The 18,674-nt window shown below is 38.2% G+C and overlaps 1 protein-coding gene across 6 annotated transcripts in view; it reads right to left on the bottom strand.

Annotated features, from left to right (window-relative positions):
* The window catches only part of ELMO1 (engulfment and cell motility 1), a 438,626-nt gene that overhangs the window by 135,831 nt on the left and 284,121 nt on the right, over positions 1–18,674 (bottom strand). For all 6 annotated transcript variants that reach the window (XM_038391750.2, XM_043508739.1, XM_043508737.1 and 3 more), the window contains one exon: positions 10,848–10,984. In XM_038391750.2, the coding sequence (XP_038247678.1) occupies positions 10,848–10,984 (137 nt within the window). The remainder of the gene's footprint in view (positions 1–10,847; positions 10,985–18,674) is intronic.

Here is an 18,674-nt window from a genome sequence, read left to right as displayed (position 1 = left end):
ATAAACTTATCGAGTAGAATCTTAAAACCAGATAGATCTTTTGCCCCCACTGCTTCCCTTGGAAGGCTATTCCAAAACTTCACTCCTCTGATGGTTAGAAACCTTCGTCTAATTTGAAGTCTAAACTTCCTGGTGGCCAGTTTATACCCATTTGTTCTTGTGTCCACATTGGTGCTGAGCTGAAATAATTCCTCTCCCTCTCCTGTATTTATCCCTCTGATATATTTATAGAGAGCAATCATATCTCCCCTCAACCTTCTTTTAGTTAGGCTAAACAAGCCCAGCTCCTTAAGTCTCCTTTCATAAGACAAGTTTTCCATTCCTCGCATCATCCTAGTAGCCCTTCTCTGTACCTGCTCCAGTTTGAATTCATCCTTTTTAAACATGGGAGACCAGACCTGCACACAGTATTCTAGGTGAGGTCTCACCAGTGCCTTGTATAACGGTACTAAAACCTCCTTATCCCCACTGGAAATGCTTCTCCTGATGCATCCCAAAACTGCATTAGCTTTTTTCTCAGCCATATCACATTGGCAGCTCATAGTCATCCTATGATCAACCAATACTCCAAGGTCCTTCTCCCCTTCCGTTACTTCTAATTGATGAGTCCCCAGTTTATAACTAAAATTCTTGTTATTAATCCCTAAATGCATAACCTTACACTTCTCACTATTAAATTTTATCCTATTACTATTACTCCAGTTTTCAAGGTCATCCAGATCCTCCTGTATAATATCCCGATCCTTCTCCAAATTGGCAATACCTCCCAGCTTTGTATCATCTGCAAACTTTATTAGCACACTCCCACTTTTTGTGCCAAGGTCAGTAATAAAAAGATTAAATAAGATTGGTCCCAAAACCGATCCCTGAGGAACTCCACTGGTAACCTCCCTCCAACCTGACAGTTCGCCTTTCAGTAGGACCTGTTACAGTCTCCCCTTTAACCAATTCCTTATCCACCTTTTGATGTTCATATTGATCCCCATCTTCTCCAATTTAACTAATAATTCCCCATGTGGCACGGTATCAAATGCCTTACTGAAATCTAGGTAAATTAGATCCACTGCATTTCCTTTATCTAAAACAATCTGTTACTTTTTCATAAAAGGAGATTAGGCTGGTTTGGCACGATCTACCTTTTGTAAAACCATGTTGTATTTTGTCCCATTTACCATTGACTTCAATGTCCTTAACTAATTTCTCCTTCAAAATTTTTTACAGGACCTTGCATACTACAGATGTCAAACTAACTGGCCTGTAGTTACCCGGATCACTTTTTTTCCCTTTCTTAAAAATAGGAACTATATTAGCAATTCTCCAATCATTCGGTACTACTCCTGAGTTTACAGATTCATTACAAATTCTTGCTAATGGGCTTGCAATTTTAGGTGCCAATTCCTTTAATATTCTTGGATGAAGATCATCTGTGCCCCCCGATTTAGTCCCATTAAGCTGTTTCAGTTTTGCTTCTACCTCAGATATGGTAATATCTACCTCCATATCCTCATTCCAATTTGTCATGCTACCATTATCCCTAAGATCCTCTTTAGCCTTATTAAAGACTGAGGCAAAGTATTTGTTTAGATATTGGGCCATGCCTAGATTATCCTTAACCTCCACTCCATCTTCAATTTCCTTAAGCGTCTTCCCCAGCCTAGCATAGTCTCCCTTAATACTTTCCAGCGAGAATCTAGCCATATCATTTGTTCCCACATGAAGGATAACTAGGGGATTCTTTCCCGCTCCCTTTAGGATCCTTTTCAACCTCAGGTCTACATCCCATACCTTAGCACCCGGAAGACAGCACACCCTTCTATTAGCTCCTTACTCTAATAAAATGATTCATGTGGCTGTACCTTACAACTGCATGAAGCTCCCATGAATTCAATAGAACTCCATGCAGAGGTCACATAACGTTCTGCCTCCATGGATAATTTTACAGGATTACTGCATTAATCAGCATCCCACTTATTGCACAGCTCCAGTTATAGCCTGATGTGACACCACTATTTTAGGAAGGTCTTCCAAAGATTACAGAGCCATCTGGCAAAGACAAGGAAGTGACAACATGATATTTTCAGTGTAAAAGCTAGACTTTAAAAAAAAAAAAGTTATGAGCTTGCCTTTGTATATCAGAGAGGGCAGAAAAAAGCCAGCAGTTTTTTTCTTATTGCTTCAAAGTAGGGCTGTCAAGCGATTAAAAAAATTAATCACGATTAATCGCACTGTTAAACAATAATACAATACCATTTATTTAAATATTTTGGATATTTTCTACATTTTCAAATATATTAACTTCAATTACAACACAGAATACAAAGTGTACAGTGCTCACTTTATATTTTTTTATTACAAATATTTGCACTGTAAAAAACCAAAAGATATAGTATTTTCAATTAACCTAATATGTACTGTAGTGCGATCTCTTTATCATGAAAGTTGAACTTACAAATGTAGAATTATGTACAAAAAACCCCCTGCATTCAAAAATAAAACATTGTAAAATTTTAGAGTCTGCAAGTCCACTCAGTCCTACTTCTTGTTCAGCCAATTGCTCAAACAAGTTTGTTTACATTAGCAGGAGATAATCCTGCCCACTTCTTGTTTACAATATCACCTGAAAGCGATAACAGGTGTTCTCATGGTACTGTTGTAGCCGGCATTGCAAGATATTTACGTGCCAGATGCGCTAAAGATTCATATGTCCCTTAATGCTTCAACCACCATTCCAGGGTACATGCCGATGATGGGTTCTGCTCACTAAGAATCCAAAGCAGTATGGACCGATGCATGTTCATTTTCATTATCTGAGTCAGATGCCACAATCAGAAGGTTGATTTTCTTTTTTAGTTGTTCGGGTTGTGTAGTTTCTGCATTTGAGTGTTGCTCTTTTAAGACTTCCGAAAGATTGCGCCATACCTCATCCCTCTCAGATTTTGGAAGGCACTTCAGATTCTTAAACCTTGGGTCAAGTGCTGTAGCTATCTTTAAAAATCTCCTATTTGTACCTTCTTTGCGTTTTGTCAAATCTGCAGAAAAAGAGTTCTTAAAATGAACAACAACATGTGCTGGGTCATCATCTGAGACTGCTAGAACGTGAAATATAAGGCAGAATGCAGGTAAAACAGAGCAGGGGACATACATTTCTCCTCCAAGGAGTTCAGTCACAAATTTAATTAATGCATTATTTTTTTAAAGAGCGTCATCAGCGTGGAAACATGTCCTCTGGAATGGTGGCCAAAGCATGAAGGAGCATATGAATGTTTAGCATTATCTAGCACGTAAATACCTTGCAATGCCAGCTACAAAAGTGCCATGCAAATGCCTGGTCTCGGTTTCTGGTGACTTTATAAATAAGCAGAGGGCAGCATTATCTCCTGTAAATGCAAACAAACTTGTTTGTCTTAGCAACTGGCTGAAGAAGAAGTAGGACTGAGTGGACTTGTAGGCTGTGAAGTTTTACATTGTTTCGTTTTTGAGTGCAGTTATGTAACAAAAAAAATCTACATTTGTAAGTTGCACTTTCACAACAAAGATTTCTCTACAGTACTTGTATGAGGTGAATTGAAATATACTATTTCTTTTGTTTATCATTTTTACAGTGCAAATATTTGTAATAAAAAAATAATATACACTTTGATTTCAATTACAACACAGAATACAATATATATGAAAATGTAGAAAAACATCCAAAATATTTAATAAATTTCAATTCATATTCTATTGTTTAACAGTGTGATTAAAACTGCAATTAATTGCGATTAATTTTTTTATCACAATTAATTTTTTTGAGTTAATCATGTGAATTAACTGTGATTAATCGACAGCCCTATTTCAAAGTTCAATTTAAATGCTTACAATCTCATAAAACCCAACTAAATTAACTGTTTTTTTAAAAACAGGAATGCATTCTTTACAATATTAGTTGAGGCTGTGGTTTTCAAAAGGGCCTAAAGGAGTTAGGTTGAAGAGGATGAAAAATGATATCTTCAGGACAAGTGCCTTCAATCTAAACAATCCCAAATTTTCAGGTAAGAATGTTGAAATTTTAATCTGATTTTTGCATTCTAACCCATCTGTAGATGCAAGACTGCATCTTCTCTACTTAACCTCCTGGTGCCTCTTGCAGTAATTGTCTTGGTTTGGCAATATAGTGGGATACTGATGTAGATCAGAAAGATATAGATAAACATAGATGAAGTTATATACCAAAGCCATTTTAAAATTAATATCTGATGAAGAATAGATTTACTAAATGGATAAATTCCAGTGCACTAAAAAGGCAGATTTAATAGAATATTGACCAGATGCAAGAAGAAATTTCTTAAATGAATAGATATACCACATAACATACCAAAGTGCATAGTTTAAAACAGCAAAGCCCTTTTAAACAAATGGGTGCTAATGGAATACACCTGATAACCTCACTGCACTCAACAGGTTTCTACTATTCTTGAATAGTAGTTTTCAATTAAAAAACTCATGCTTTCTATATATGCCATACAGTAGACTTGTAAAATGAGGTATAATTGCCAAGTGTTTAGTTAACTTCATGCATTGCACAATTAATAACAATATATTCATAGTAATTATCTGTTTCCAGTAAAAATGAATAGAGTGCTAATAGCGTCAGGTGGGTTAATTTAATTTGCACTAATCTGCTGGAGAATGAGGTATACAACATTTATTCTACAGGAGAATTATTCATTTGGCAGTATCTCCGACCAATATAAACAAAGAATTACCAAATGAAATTCTAATAGGGCTAACAGAAGGGTATAATCATTCAGCTATCCCAACATTTTTCCTAGTTAGATGCAAACATTTCATTTCTAAAGTCAACCCAGAAGAAATTACATTCACTGCTTCACAAATGTTGAAGTGCCCATAAGAAAACAATTAACACTTTTGTGAACATCTGTGAAGAGCTACTAAGCACACTGCTACTAAAAAGAAAAGCATGGTCTGCACACTGCATTTTACTTTTCACTTTAATTTTTCCATTCCTATTTTTTCCCTTTCAGGTGGCACTGCAGGTTCTTTAATGTTCCCTTTCTCCTTTACCTGTCTCCCCAACCCTCATCACGGTACCTCTTTCTGGCTGTCCATTAAGTGACTGGTTTCCCTCAGCAAAGGATATAAGCAGTTACTGTGATTCAGGATCTTTGAGGGTCCTGGTAAATAGATGAAGGACTTTTGGAACCAGTTGGGCCTGCTCCATAAATCTAGAGGCAGTGTGATGCAGTGGATTGGGCAGTGGGTGAGCAAAGATATAGTCTGGAGACCTAGGTCTATACCTCATTCTGCTATTGGCTTCCTGTGTGATCTTGGGCAAGTCAGACCTAAAGAAGAGCTCCAATAAAAGATATTACCTCACCCATCTTGTCTCTCTTGGCAAGTCACTAATATCCTTGTGCCTCTGTTCCCTATATATAAAATGGGGATAATACTTAGCTAACTCTGAACAAAACATGCTAAGTATTACTTCTACCAGTAGAGGGAATCACTTGAGAGTGATACAGGACACTTTCTCCTCTTTTTTCAGTGTTTTGTGCTGCCCCGTGGGAACAGAGTGAATGTGAATTTGGACTGAATGTTAAGTGGCATTTAGAAGGCGTGGTCAGTTCTTGTTGTTATACTCATGAAACTGGAATTCACCAAAAAGTCCAAAAGAAAGCCCAGATTTCAGACAAAGTCTGTGAGCTTCACACAGTTTATCACCATTCCAACCACACACTGTACCACCTTCTTGCCAGAGGATGCCTCAAGGCAGGTGACTGAGTGCTTGTTGCAGTGGCTCCAGGCTGACGACTTCACTCTCCCTGGACAGCCCCCATAGTCCCTACTTTCAAACAGTATTTGAAAATACTCTTTTCCCAAGTGTTCTCTATTCATCACAAGTAATGCTGGACCAAAAAAAAAAAAAACTTGCCTCCCTCAGTACATTGCTTACATAATTATTCAGTTTTAAATCCTGCTCTTGAACAATTAGTCATATTCTAAACCTGCCCTTGAGTAATTATACATTCTAACTATGCCTACAACATGAAGTCACTAGAGAATCTGAGAAAGAACAGCATAGTCCTTTCAAATCCTCACCAAGCAGAGAAACAATATTTTTCATTTTTTTATTATGCTTATTGTCTTTTCTGTTATCTTGTCATAGAACAAGGAAAAATGTTCGGAGTGTTGGAGTGTATCACCAATAAATGTTTTTAGTGGTCATCAAATGCCTCAGCGCTTGCTTTGGTATTTAATTACAGGATTCACAAAAGATATGTATTGCTTTTATCTGCTGCCAGTGTGAATGTTACCAATTAAATTGACCAACACAGAGCACTGTTTGTTATATGTATGCCTGCAATATGTCTCATATAATTTATGTATGTTCTTAATATAATCGCATCAATTGTCAATTTATGCCCCATTCCTGCACTGGGATCTAGTACCATGGACTGTCATTGCCAGTGAGACATTCTAATAAAGTCACCGGGACTCCTCATGGATACACAGGTCTAGGGCCTTATTGTGGTTTGCCTACAAGCAACAGCTATGAAGATGCATCTGTCTTGTACAGTAATTTGAAATTAGTTTTAATTGAACTTTGCAAAGTTTATAGCATATAGCATTAATTGGAAATAAAAATATATCTTCAGTATCTGAGAAGGATGACCTCACATGACTACATGGTAAAATATATTAATTATATTTCTGCAATGAGGGAAAACCTTGAGAATAAGACATCTTAACTCTCTAGTTTTTTTAAAAAAAAGCTATAGGTTTAGTAATTTATTAGATTTCCTCCTGCAGCAGTTGCTTCGATCAAAGCAGGAGTGTAAGGACTTTAAAAGCTTTGGATTTTGGTGGTCCATGGCTTTATCTTGGGAAGGTCATTCTGTCAGCCTTCTTGAAATGATACAGTCTACACCTTCATTACCACTAGAAAATCTTAAATGTGAATACACTACAATAGATTTACTCCTTAGAGCTGTACTATGAATTTTCTTGACTACCTGGATGCTGTGGTTTCTGCAAGACAGAGACTTTTGTATATATATTGATTGAGAACCATTTGAGGTCAACTGTAAGTTCAGGAAGACTCAGGATTTACAATTCCAATTGAGCATGAACCTGCCAAGAAGCCTTAAGTAGAGCAGTCTGATGGATGAATGTTCATGCAAGACAACCAGACAGGTCCCCTTGAAATGCTGAACTGCCTGAGTCTGAGTCACTGCAAATGGTTACAGTAGTTTAATACTTTGAGAAAGTGTTTATATTTAAGAATAAAAATGGTTGATTTATAGCCTGACCAGATTTTCAGGGTGAAAACCAGGATTCTTATCCTGAGGGAGAAAAGTTCACAAGCTATGGCTTTATTGGGGATGACAGACATTTGAACAGAAGGTTTTGGCATGCTAGTCACAGTTGAGTCAGGAGCCACCGACTTACATTTAGGCTCGCCGCTCTCAAAAGTGCCTAGAATCTCACACTCAACATGGATGTGACTCTGTGTGTGGAGGAGGGCTGGCCTCAAGGGACTGCTCACAGGGAGACTTCATGGAGGGTGCAGTGGTGACATCATCATATGATAGACATGGGGGTGATCCCTGAGGTGCATATGCACTCACCTACTCTGCTGTCAAATTCACCCACTCACATGGTCAACTGCCCCTTCAGATGACCAGTGAATGCAGGGGGTTTACAAAAACCAGGATCGTGTGACCCTGTTTACTACTCACTGCTGGGGTGCCTCCTTGTGGTTTATCTGGGGATTAGCTCTCAACTGGTTTGACATCTTTGGTTGCTTGCCCCGTAGTGTCTCTCTCTCTCTCTGGACTCCAGTTACTAGTATTTGCAGCGAATACACAGAGGGCCAATCAACACAAGCTGTTGTGGTTTGGTAGGTTTATGTGATCACCAAACATCTTTTACATAGGACATCAAACAGACATCTCTCATTCCTATTAAGCTAGATGTAAACCTGCCACCCTGTTGATGAAAGGTTCTGTATTCCATTACCAATCCCCTGGACTAACTCAGTGACCCCTAGTTCACTCACACTAACCTCAGACCTGTCAGTAAAACTGAGACACAACCTTTCCCTGTACCAATATACAACATGTATGATTATGTACAGCTAGGAAAGATTATTATATTTACAAAGGCACAAACCATGCTGTACTTTTACAAACAATAGCTGATGACACAGTATGCTAAAAGCTCTTTGATCACCTGTGCACTCCAAAACCAGACATGTTTCAAATAAAGTCGAGTTGTTTCCATTTGCATGTCTAACTACATCTTAATTTTTCTACAATACCCACCAGATATGAATAATGTAAGCCCTAAAGTATGTCATAAAGGCACAATATAAGTTTAGCTGCCTGACTGAATTATTCTATACAGACTTCTACCTTTATATTAAGACTCTGAAAAAAGGTTACAGTTATAATGGCAACATCCCTTTTCTTTAAGATATGAGGAACATTAGAGTTTCTTTCTAATGCATGCAAGTATAATAGCCCGGGCTGACAAGAAGTTTAATGAGGGAGCGTTTAAAAGAAAAAGCATGAGATCTTACATATATCTTTGAAAACACACAACAGAATTCTTCAAACGGTATGCTGCTGTTAAAAAAGCTTTAAAATTAATGACCAGTGGTGGAATCTCCCCAGCATTGAGTGTAGTGGCTGGATTTCACCACTGAAATAAAGTTTTTATCTATGGTTTACTGAGGCCTTAAGAATAGACTAAGGAACCAACGGGAAAGTAGTGGGGAGTTCCCAACTATTCGACTTTTAGCAATACTAACCTTTCTATAGTGTGAGAGGTGGAGAATAAGTCTCCATATGTGCACACGAGCTAGGTTGTAATACCTCTTAATACCTATAGAATGTCCAATTTACTTTGATTAATCAAAATTTAAATTAATAGAGCTATCCCTTCTTCATTATGATTAAAGATCACAGAGTAGCTCTCAAGCAGAAATATTAGGTTCCAAGAGTCTTACTCCAGTATACTGAGTTTCCAACTGAGCTTCGGGGAAAAAGAATTCCACATCTCAAGTGATTAACAAACAGTATGAAAGTGGTACTTTCCGACATTAGCGGGACGATAAAAGTTATTCTAACTAAAAACTGATCTTAAGACTTATGAAGAAAGAAAGTGAGGAGAAGCAATTTGTCATGTATGACAACAAGCTGCATCCTTTGTGCTGTCTCCAAAGAGGCACTCATCCATAAAAGAAAGGGCTAAAAGATCCTACCCTTTAAAAAGTTTAAATAGTACATTAGAACAGAAAGGCAACTGAGCTTGGTCTTCCAAAGAACACTAGAGCAATGCATAATACTGAAAAATAAATCTATTAAGTTTCATCCTCCACTGAATCTTTTTGGGGACTGTCTGTTGTCAAAAATGGGACTGTCCTATTACACGAATCCACTAGGATAACTAGTTGCATATTCTCAGTTCGGTGTGAAGGCAATTATATACCAAATCCTTATTGGGCTGGGATGATAATATAGCTTCAGTGATCAACATCCATTCATGCACTTGTTAAATACAGGTTTCAGAGTAGCAGCCGTGTTAGTCTGTATTCGCAAAAAGAAAAGGAGTACTTGTGGCACCTTAGAGACTAACAAATTTATTAGAGCATAAGCTTTCGTGAGCTACAGCTTGTAATGCATCCGATGAAGTGAGCTGTAGCTCACGAAAGCTTATGCTCTAATAAATTTGTTAGTCTCTAAGGTGCCACAAGTACTCCTTTTCTTTTTGTTAAATACAGTCACTTATTTTGATGACCTCTTTAAAAGTGTTGGCATCTTTATACATGTGAGTTAAATTTTCAAATTATCCAGTGAATTGTCTTGTCAATGCATTTTTGGGTAGTAAATAACTATACCTCTTGGCCAGTCAACTACAGAAGTGTATTAAGGAAATTCCACACAAGAATAGTGTGCTTTTTTATGGGCATCCCTTCCTCCTCGTGCCAGAGCATATGTCCTCATTGGCAGTTATCTGTATCTAAAAGATGGCCAATCCACACTGTGTCCTGAAGATCCACCACCACTTCATCTAAGGAATACTGTTTTTCCTCACTTGAGCAGCCAACCCTCTTTCAGCTACATTTTAGTTTGGCATTAGGCATGAAACATCCAAGTCTAATGCCAATAAGACTCTGTGTATTGAACACTGGAGCTGTTAGAGGCTCCAGTATTCATTCTCCATCAACTTCTCTATTCCCAGCCTTGGGAAAGGGTATCAAGAGCCCGTCAAACGGGCCAGCAAGGATGAGGGTACTTGCTGGCAAGTCTGGCTGGAATACAGAATTCCAGACAACAGTGTTCAAATCTCTTCTAACAAGTCTTAGCATTGCAAGCTTTGTTACTTCAAACTCCAGCGGCTGACATGCACAACACTTAAAGTTGCAGCAGGATCATGTCCACTCTTGAATATTTTACCACTTCAGCACTCAGGTCATCCAAATGAAATTAAAGGATGCACAGAATTATCATTGTTGTACTCTCCCTGCATTATTTACAACCTTGAAAGCTGCAGCACTTCAGAATGGTATTAACAATATAAAAAGGCAAAGTTTCCCCTCAAGCCAGGTTTATTGCATTTATCTTCAGAGTCTGCAGTGTAACACAACTTTAAAAGGTCAGAAAGCCTCCACAGACCCTCCCATCCACTGCTCTTTGGTTTCTCAAGATTGACATACAAGGAATTTACATAGGAGAAACCCAGGAGAGAAGTAAGTGAGAGAGGAATGTATAAATCCCTTGGGCCCCAGTTAAGAGCACACATCCATGTCTTAGAACTCTGTCAGCTAATTTCCCCTCTCTTGCCTTGTTGAAGTCTTCAGAGGTTGCCCTCATTTCCTTCCACGTCTTATTCAACAGCTGGATGCAGATGCAGAAAAACTCCTCAAATGATCTGTCGTGCGTGAAGAACATGGGGTGGAAATCGTTGCAGGTCTCACTGGCTAAAGACGTAAGAGAAGGGGAAAATAAAATATTAACAGGCAGGACTCAAACTGGAAAAAAACACCCACATCTGGAAATTACAGTAATTCCTAGGAACTGTATTTCTAACCAGGATAGAGGTGTAAACACGCCACATTGGAAAGCCAGCCCTGGTCTGCAACGTAAAAGTGAATGAGACACAGTATAGAACCTCTTTGCAGGAAAGGGCAACTAGATGCTTGCCTGGATGGTCTCTCAGAGGTGACGGCAAGTTGTTTGTGCAGAGCTTTACCATCCAGGCTAGGATGAAGAAAGGCATAGACAAAACTCCAAGCCTAGTCATCTAAAGAAGAACCTGCCCCTCTATAGCAATATGTACACCAAAGCTATGCTGACTGAGAAGCGGACACTGAACCCAAACGGTAAGAGGATACAAAAACAACGTCTGATCAAAGAACAAGCTCTGCTAGCAGTAGCTGATGAGTTCCCGTTTTCTGTGGTGGTATGCCACAGAGGTATCAGAGAAAGTGATTTTCTATGTGAAAGTGTAGAGATGTTTAAATATATAAATCTAAAATAAATGTTAAACAGCTAAACAGAGTCCTGTTCCACATATCGACAAAGTTTTTTCTAAAGGAGAGACTGAATACAAACACACTCTGTGCAATTCTCTTCAACCCTAAAGTCAAGCATACATTTAAAAACAAAAGAAAAAAAGAGAGAAGAGAAGGCCTGTGAGATACAAAAAGGAAGAAGATATTCTGCCCAAAGAGGTTGTCCTCTCCTGTAGGACTTACTGAGTTATGGCCAGATTTTCAGAATCTGAGGGCAATGGCAGCTGCTGGGAGTTGAGCACTTTTGAAAATCTGGCCACTGGTGGACCAATTGCCCTAAAGGACATTTTACCACCTATGCTGCTGCAATTGACGCAGTTTCCCTCACCATGCTGCTTGCCAGCATCACAAAGATTATCAGGTAGTCTGAGCCCATCCTTGATACATCCATCCTTCATCTCAATTAACCTTAGCTTTCCTCCACAACAACAGCCTCCTAATCTTCCTCATTAGCAATTTACAGACTTTTACAGCAGCAACCTTACCTACCGTTAGGAACAAAGGAGTAGTGCTTAGACAAGCAGCCTATGTGACATATTACTAGAACAGTAACATCACGTACCCTTCGGGCAAACTACTTCCCAACCTGTGCTCTCACACGTGCTTCACTATCCTTAGTAACCTCTTCCTCCAGATTAGATTTGCCAGATTAGACATGAAAACTCTTTGGGGGTATCCAGACAGAACTACCTGACTGAGAGATCCCCAATGATGAGGAACACATGCCTCTTCTCTTGAGCCTGGCTCCTCGCCTGCTACAGCCCCTTGGGAGTGATGCCTCTTTTTGAAACCTGTCTTTCTGTTCAGTATTTATAATTACCTTTGCATTGGCATTTGCTGCTGCTATAGGAGCACATTGTGCATGGAATTACTTAGTGCCTCAAAGAAAAAGGGTCTCTGATCTTTCCTGAGGTACAACATTCCAATTATGGAGGCAAAACTCTGAAGCTTAATCGCACACATGAGGTTTAATTGTAATGTCAGATCGAAATATAATAAATTTCTTGGCAATAGAGCTAGGGACGGAGTTAATTTAGGAGTTCAGGTCTCATTCTAATCAAATGAAATCCATTCATTTCCAAGGCTGTGTAGTCAAGGGGGAATTGGTCAAGGCAGCAGCTCAGTTTATGAGTAAGGCCTCCATCCCTTAAAAAAATAAAATGCCAGCGGCCTGAAGAGCACCTTCAGCTTCCCTTCATTTCATTTGGAGTCATGAGTGCCCAGCATTTCCAATCATCAGGTCTTCAGCCTGTAATAATGGCAGTTGCACATCAGAACAGGTTTCTCAGAGCGTGCTTGTCCTTAAATCATAAAATATTATAATGAGGAGGAGAAATAAAATAATGTCAGGCAGAAGAATGCAGTCAGTGCCGTGGCTCTATAAATCAGACAATGAAACAAGGCAGTAACCAAGAGGTATGCTGGCCTCTCTAATCCTTCTCAGAGCCCAGGCTAATCACAGTTCCTTCTTGTTTAAAAATAAATACATCAATAAATCAAAATTAATGTGAAATTTATGGATCCTCAGAAACTTGATCATCAATCCTCAGGCATGCTCCTCATAATAAATACCAAGCTGTATTCTTATTTTGATTGTTTAAAAAAAATTAAAAAATAAAAATTGGGGGAGGCCAATGCTTTTCTAACTAGTCAACAGACTGTAACTTTCCTCCATCTTTTCAACTCAGAGAAAGAGTAAAAATAATTCCTCTCAATCCAAATGGGGCAACTCAAATCAATCAGAAGACCAGAGCCAATATGTCTTAAAACATGCTAATCCCAACTAACCAGACTCAAAATTCAGAACTGCATCGTGAAGAGGTATCTCAAAATTTCCATAGACATCCAGATGGTAGAAAAAATTCCACACTGAACTTCAGTAACACTTTTGTTTGTCTGGAAAACGAATGTAAAATTATCCAGTTTCATGGAGGAGCCTTGAATCAAACATTATTATTATTATTATTATTGTAGTGTCTAAAGGCTCCAACCAAAATCACAGCCCATTTTACTAAATGCTGTATAAGCGCATAGTAAAAGAGAATCCATATTCCAAAGAGCTTTAAACCTAAATGGACAAGATAGACAACAGATGAGAGAAAGGCAATGTTATTATCCCCACTGCACAGATAGAGAACTGAGGCACAGAGAGATTATGTGAACTGGTCAAAGTCACAGAACAGGGTGTTTGCAGCAGAAGCAGAACCTCTACCCATATCTTGAGTCCCCGGCTGAATGTTTTCACCAGAAGGCCATCTTTTCTCTCTGAGGAGTGGTCAAATTTAGAGAGTGGTCAGTATTACTATGTAATATTTTGCACGGTTCTAAGTGGCAAGCTAAAACTGAGGTTCATTGTCAGACCAATTTGGGGAACATTGTATGGAGCCTACTTGTAATATTCCTGATGTTAGGCACAGCACTGTCAAACACATTTCCACTAGCAGGAACTAGCCAAATTTATTATTAAATAAAAACACATAAACATAAGGCTATAGCTCAGGGGCTTAAATCATCATGGTTACTTATCCTTGTTGAATGTTAATATTATGCCTTATAATGTTTCTCTGAGACCTCCTTTGAAAGACAAATCAGAAGGAAAATCTGGTCTGTATAAATCAGGCTGAGAATTTGCTAATTCTCCTTTCCTAGCAAAATTCTTATACCTATTTCTCTGAACTGGAGCTTTGTGTGCCATCTAATGGGATTCAAGTAATCTTTCAAACTTTTAGTTCCTCTCTGAGTGTGACTTCAGGAAAGGAAGTGAAGCTAATTTACTGATCAGAAATTGCACCTGAGAAAACATAGCTAATTTCTGGAAGGCAATATTTTTTTTCATTCTTTTTTTTTTTTTTTTTTTTTTTTTTTTTTTAAGAGATTTACCCAAGTACATGTTGACTATTTTAAGAGATATTTAGGCTCCCCAGATTACTCATATTTTAAACATATTTGTTATGTTACCTTTTGTTGCCACTCTCTGGGAAGAAAACAACAACAGGAAAAATAAAAAAACAAATCACTTGTCCCTCCCCTCCCCTCCCCATTTCTGGAACCCCTTTTCTCATCAGAGAAAGAAACAAAATCAGGGCAAGGTTTTTCCTGATGGCACTAAGAATAGGTTGATCTCTGCATGTTCACATCAGCCTGCTCTTGGAACGACAGTGTTTACAGTATGTTCTGATTAGTGACTGACATAGAGACCAATACAGATTTAAATTTCAAAGTGGGTATAGATTACAAGAAGTTCTCCATCCAAGACAGTTCCTGCAAAGGATGAGTGAGCCAGTCCAACTGGCTGGAGTCTCAGCTTTTCACAACTCACAAGTGTGAATCTAAGGCTGCTAGTTGAGCAGAAGGTGATATGGTATTGCACCGATATATGTAAGTTATATGGTTACCACTTCAACATACAGTTTTTGAAAAAAAAAAAAAAATCTGACCGAACCTCTTCCTCTCTCTTCAAAAAATTCCCAGTACTCCTCCCCCTTGAAAAAACAAACCACCAAAAGTTTTTAATTATTATTGTTTTTAGCAATACTGGAAAAGTAATAGAAAGAAAAACAAAGAAAGAAGCAGGCACTGACAGAGCAGCAGAGCCTAATGATAGGACACTGGATTCACACTCAGAAGACCTTGGTTCTATTCCTGGTTCTGCTACTGGTATGTTGATGGACTGTGGGCAAGTCACTCATCCTCCACACCCCCATGCCTCAGCTTCCCCATTGTAAAATGTGGATAATGATAGTTACCTCCTCTGTAAAGTACTTTTGAGATCTACAAATGAAAAATTCTATATAAAAGCTAGATATTAATATTACTACTACTACTACTATTATTACATGAAAAATGAGCTTTAAAAATGAAAAAACATATAGGCCATTACTTTCAAAATCAGCTCATGATTTTGGGTGCCCAATTTGGGACATCTTTAAGGGACCTGTTTTCCAGAAGGCAGTTGTTAGCACTTTCAAAAGGGGCCGGATTATCTGAAAGATCTTAGCAACCATACTTTGAGACATCTCAAGTAGGAAAGCCCAAAACTGCTACTTACTTATGAAAATCTTGACCATATTGTACGTACTATAGTCAAAATAAGTAAGAAAGTCCATCTTCTAGTGGAGCTATAAAAATCAAGAAGACCAAAGACAATGAATAACCATGAAGCATACAGTATTCCTTTAGTGTAATAAGTAGTAGAGTGGAGTGAAAGTTGCAGGGTGGGGGGGAAGGTCCATGAATATTTGTTAAAAATTAAAAACTATTTCACTTCAGTTGTGCTCCTACACCTTCTGTGCTTGATTTCTGTGAAAATTTCAGTGGTAGATTTATCTCACCACAAACATTTGCCATAAACTAATTTAAATTTACACATTCAGCACACAGCATGGGGATAGATATCTCAAAACCCCTTACAAAGTCCTTGTACAGAGACAATTAAGCAAGCTAAAGAAGGAGTTGACTTCACTCGTAACAGCTAGGATCACATTCACACCCCATTGCTATTGTAAATGTAGGGAGGGTGAAAATTAAATTTAAATTCTGCATAAAAGCAATAAATTGTACATGTCTAATTTTACTAGGAATTTGTGACAGTCTGTACCCCTATGTTCACCTCTTTTACAGGACTATGATACATTTTGTACAAAGTATGCCTTGTGAGGTATCATTTGAAAATTTGTAATTTTCTAATTATTATTGTCCTGGTAAAATATATGTGGCAATATTACATGTAAAGTTATAAGATTCCTCTGTATGGTATTACTAAGACATGTTCCAAGTCTGGGGGAGCAGCCATAAACCAGTTCCCCAGAAACAAAAGGCTAGCCGACGCCTCAGCCAGGTATCAACAAAATTGAATGGACCATCACCTGGTTTAGAGGCCATTCTTTGGCAGGAAAGAGTATGTGGGGAAAATCAAAATCTTGACAAAGAAACAGCTGAGGGATCCCAGCCACACAGGTTTTCCATCTCCTGAGCCTCAGCTGGAGATGATTCTTGAAGAAGAGAAAGAGCTACAAGGAAGGGGAGTAGATACCCCAAATTATCTCTCCCTTTCTACTCATGGCATTGACAACACTTGAAGAACAAAGGAAGCAACATTGGACTGGAGGAGGGATCCTAACTGAAAGAGATTCAGCCAGTAAGCCTGCTGAAACATGTGGTGAGAGACACTTAGCTTTGAATTCGCTCTAGCTTGTTACCTTGGCATTAGTTGTATTTTACTTTTATTTTCTGGTAACCAATTCTAACTTTTGTGCCTCATTACTTGTAATCACTTAATCTACATTTTGTAGTTAACAAACTTGTTTTTATCTAGACAGTTTGTTTGGATTGAAGTGTTTGGGAAGCTCCATTTGGGACAACAGGATTTATGCATATCATTTTGTATTAATACAATGACAGACTTTAGATGAGCTTGTAAAGGAGAGAGCTGGGCAGTACAAAATGCACAGTTTTGGGGGAAGTCTGGGACTGGGAATTTTCTGGTGTTGTTCGACAGTGTAATTCACGAGTGGTTGGTTATAGCATTCATACAATATAACTGGGAGGCTGTGTGAGAGCAGACCAGGAGTGGTAGCTCTCATAGCAAAGTTGTGTAAAAGGCACACCAGGCTGAAGAACTGAGGGAACACAGCTGTTCATCAGTCCAGACTGTACTCTCAGTAATGTCACAGTACTTTAGACAAAATATGTTAGAGCCAAAAAGGAAAAGGTTGAAAAATGTCATACTCCAATTTATCTGCAACCTCTCCCTGCACAGCTAGCCCCCTGAAAGATTCAAAGCCAGAGAACTGCTTCAAGCTCTTCTCTTGATGTTAAGGATTATAAAGTCACTGTATAAGGAATGGAAAATAAAACAATGTGATTAATCACATGTAAAAACTCAACTTGGATGGCAATATGCACAATCAGTCCACAAAATAAAATCTGAAGATTTTATTGAGTAAATTTGGATAATGAATAAATTTGATAAAACTGCTATATGATTGCAGATATTCCAAGAGCAGAGGGAGAGAGGTTAAATTAATCAAATAAATGATTCACTCAACCACATAAATAGGATCATTTGACATTAATGTTATCTCACTTAAACGGGGAGAGAGAGATATCTTTTATAACAAATCATTCTCTGCTCATTCCAAAGAACTCATCAGATTTATCAGAAAAATACATTGAAATTTCCTCCAAGATACTGAAATGATTGAAGAGCTGGATAATTTGTTTAAGGAAAGTCTCATCAATCAATCAATACTTAACTCTTATAATGTGTTTTTCATCCATAGATCTCAAAATGTTTATAGAGGAGATAAGTATCATTATCCCCATGTTACAGATTTGTACAGTGGTTAGAAAATGACTAGGACCTATAGAATCTAGTCCAACTGTACCTACCACGATACTGCCTCATCTTGGGCATGACATTTAACCTCTTTCAGGGCTTGTCTTCATGGTGAGGTAATGTGCTTTAGAGGAGTGTGACTTCTAAAGGGCACTAATGTGATGCACATTAATTGGTCTGTGTAAACTACTTTATTGCAGTGTTGTTTAAAATGGCACTATGTTAACGTGCACTAGGGAACCTTTACTGTGCATTAGCATGGTCTACATGGACCAATTAATGTGCAACACATTAGTGTGCTTTAGAAATCATACTCCATATAGCACATTACCCCAAACGTAGCCAACTCCTTACTGTCTTCTCTTAGTTTCCCAATTAATAAAACGGAGATAATATTTTAACTGCACAAGGGTGTTGTGAGGCTTAATTGATGTTTGTCAAGTGCTGCAAGATCCACGGGTGAGAGTTGTAGTGTGGCAACATATACAACATACACTCTGCATGGTTTTCTAAAGAATATTTTCCAATAATAAAAGACAACATGAAGAGCAACTATGTCTCATTAGTTCTCTCAAGAGAAGGGGAAATATTGTAGCTTTTGCTTCTCCTTGAAGATGAGATGTATCAAAAAATAACTACTGCCATGACCATTTTTACTCACAATATTGAAAATTCTCTCAATAGACACAGAATGTAAGAAGTGTGCCTAATACTGCAGAAATATTGCCATTTGTCACGATACCTACAATGCTGTTCCCC

Source organism: Dermochelys coriacea, chromosome 2, assembly GCF_009764565.3.
Source record: "Dermochelys coriacea isolate rDerCor1 chromosome 2, rDerCor1.pri.v4, whole genome shotgun sequence".
Lineage (NCBI taxonomy): Eukaryota > Metazoa > Chordata > Testudines > Dermochelyidae > Dermochelys > Dermochelys coriacea.
This window is presented reverse-complemented; position numbering and strand designations above follow the sequence as displayed.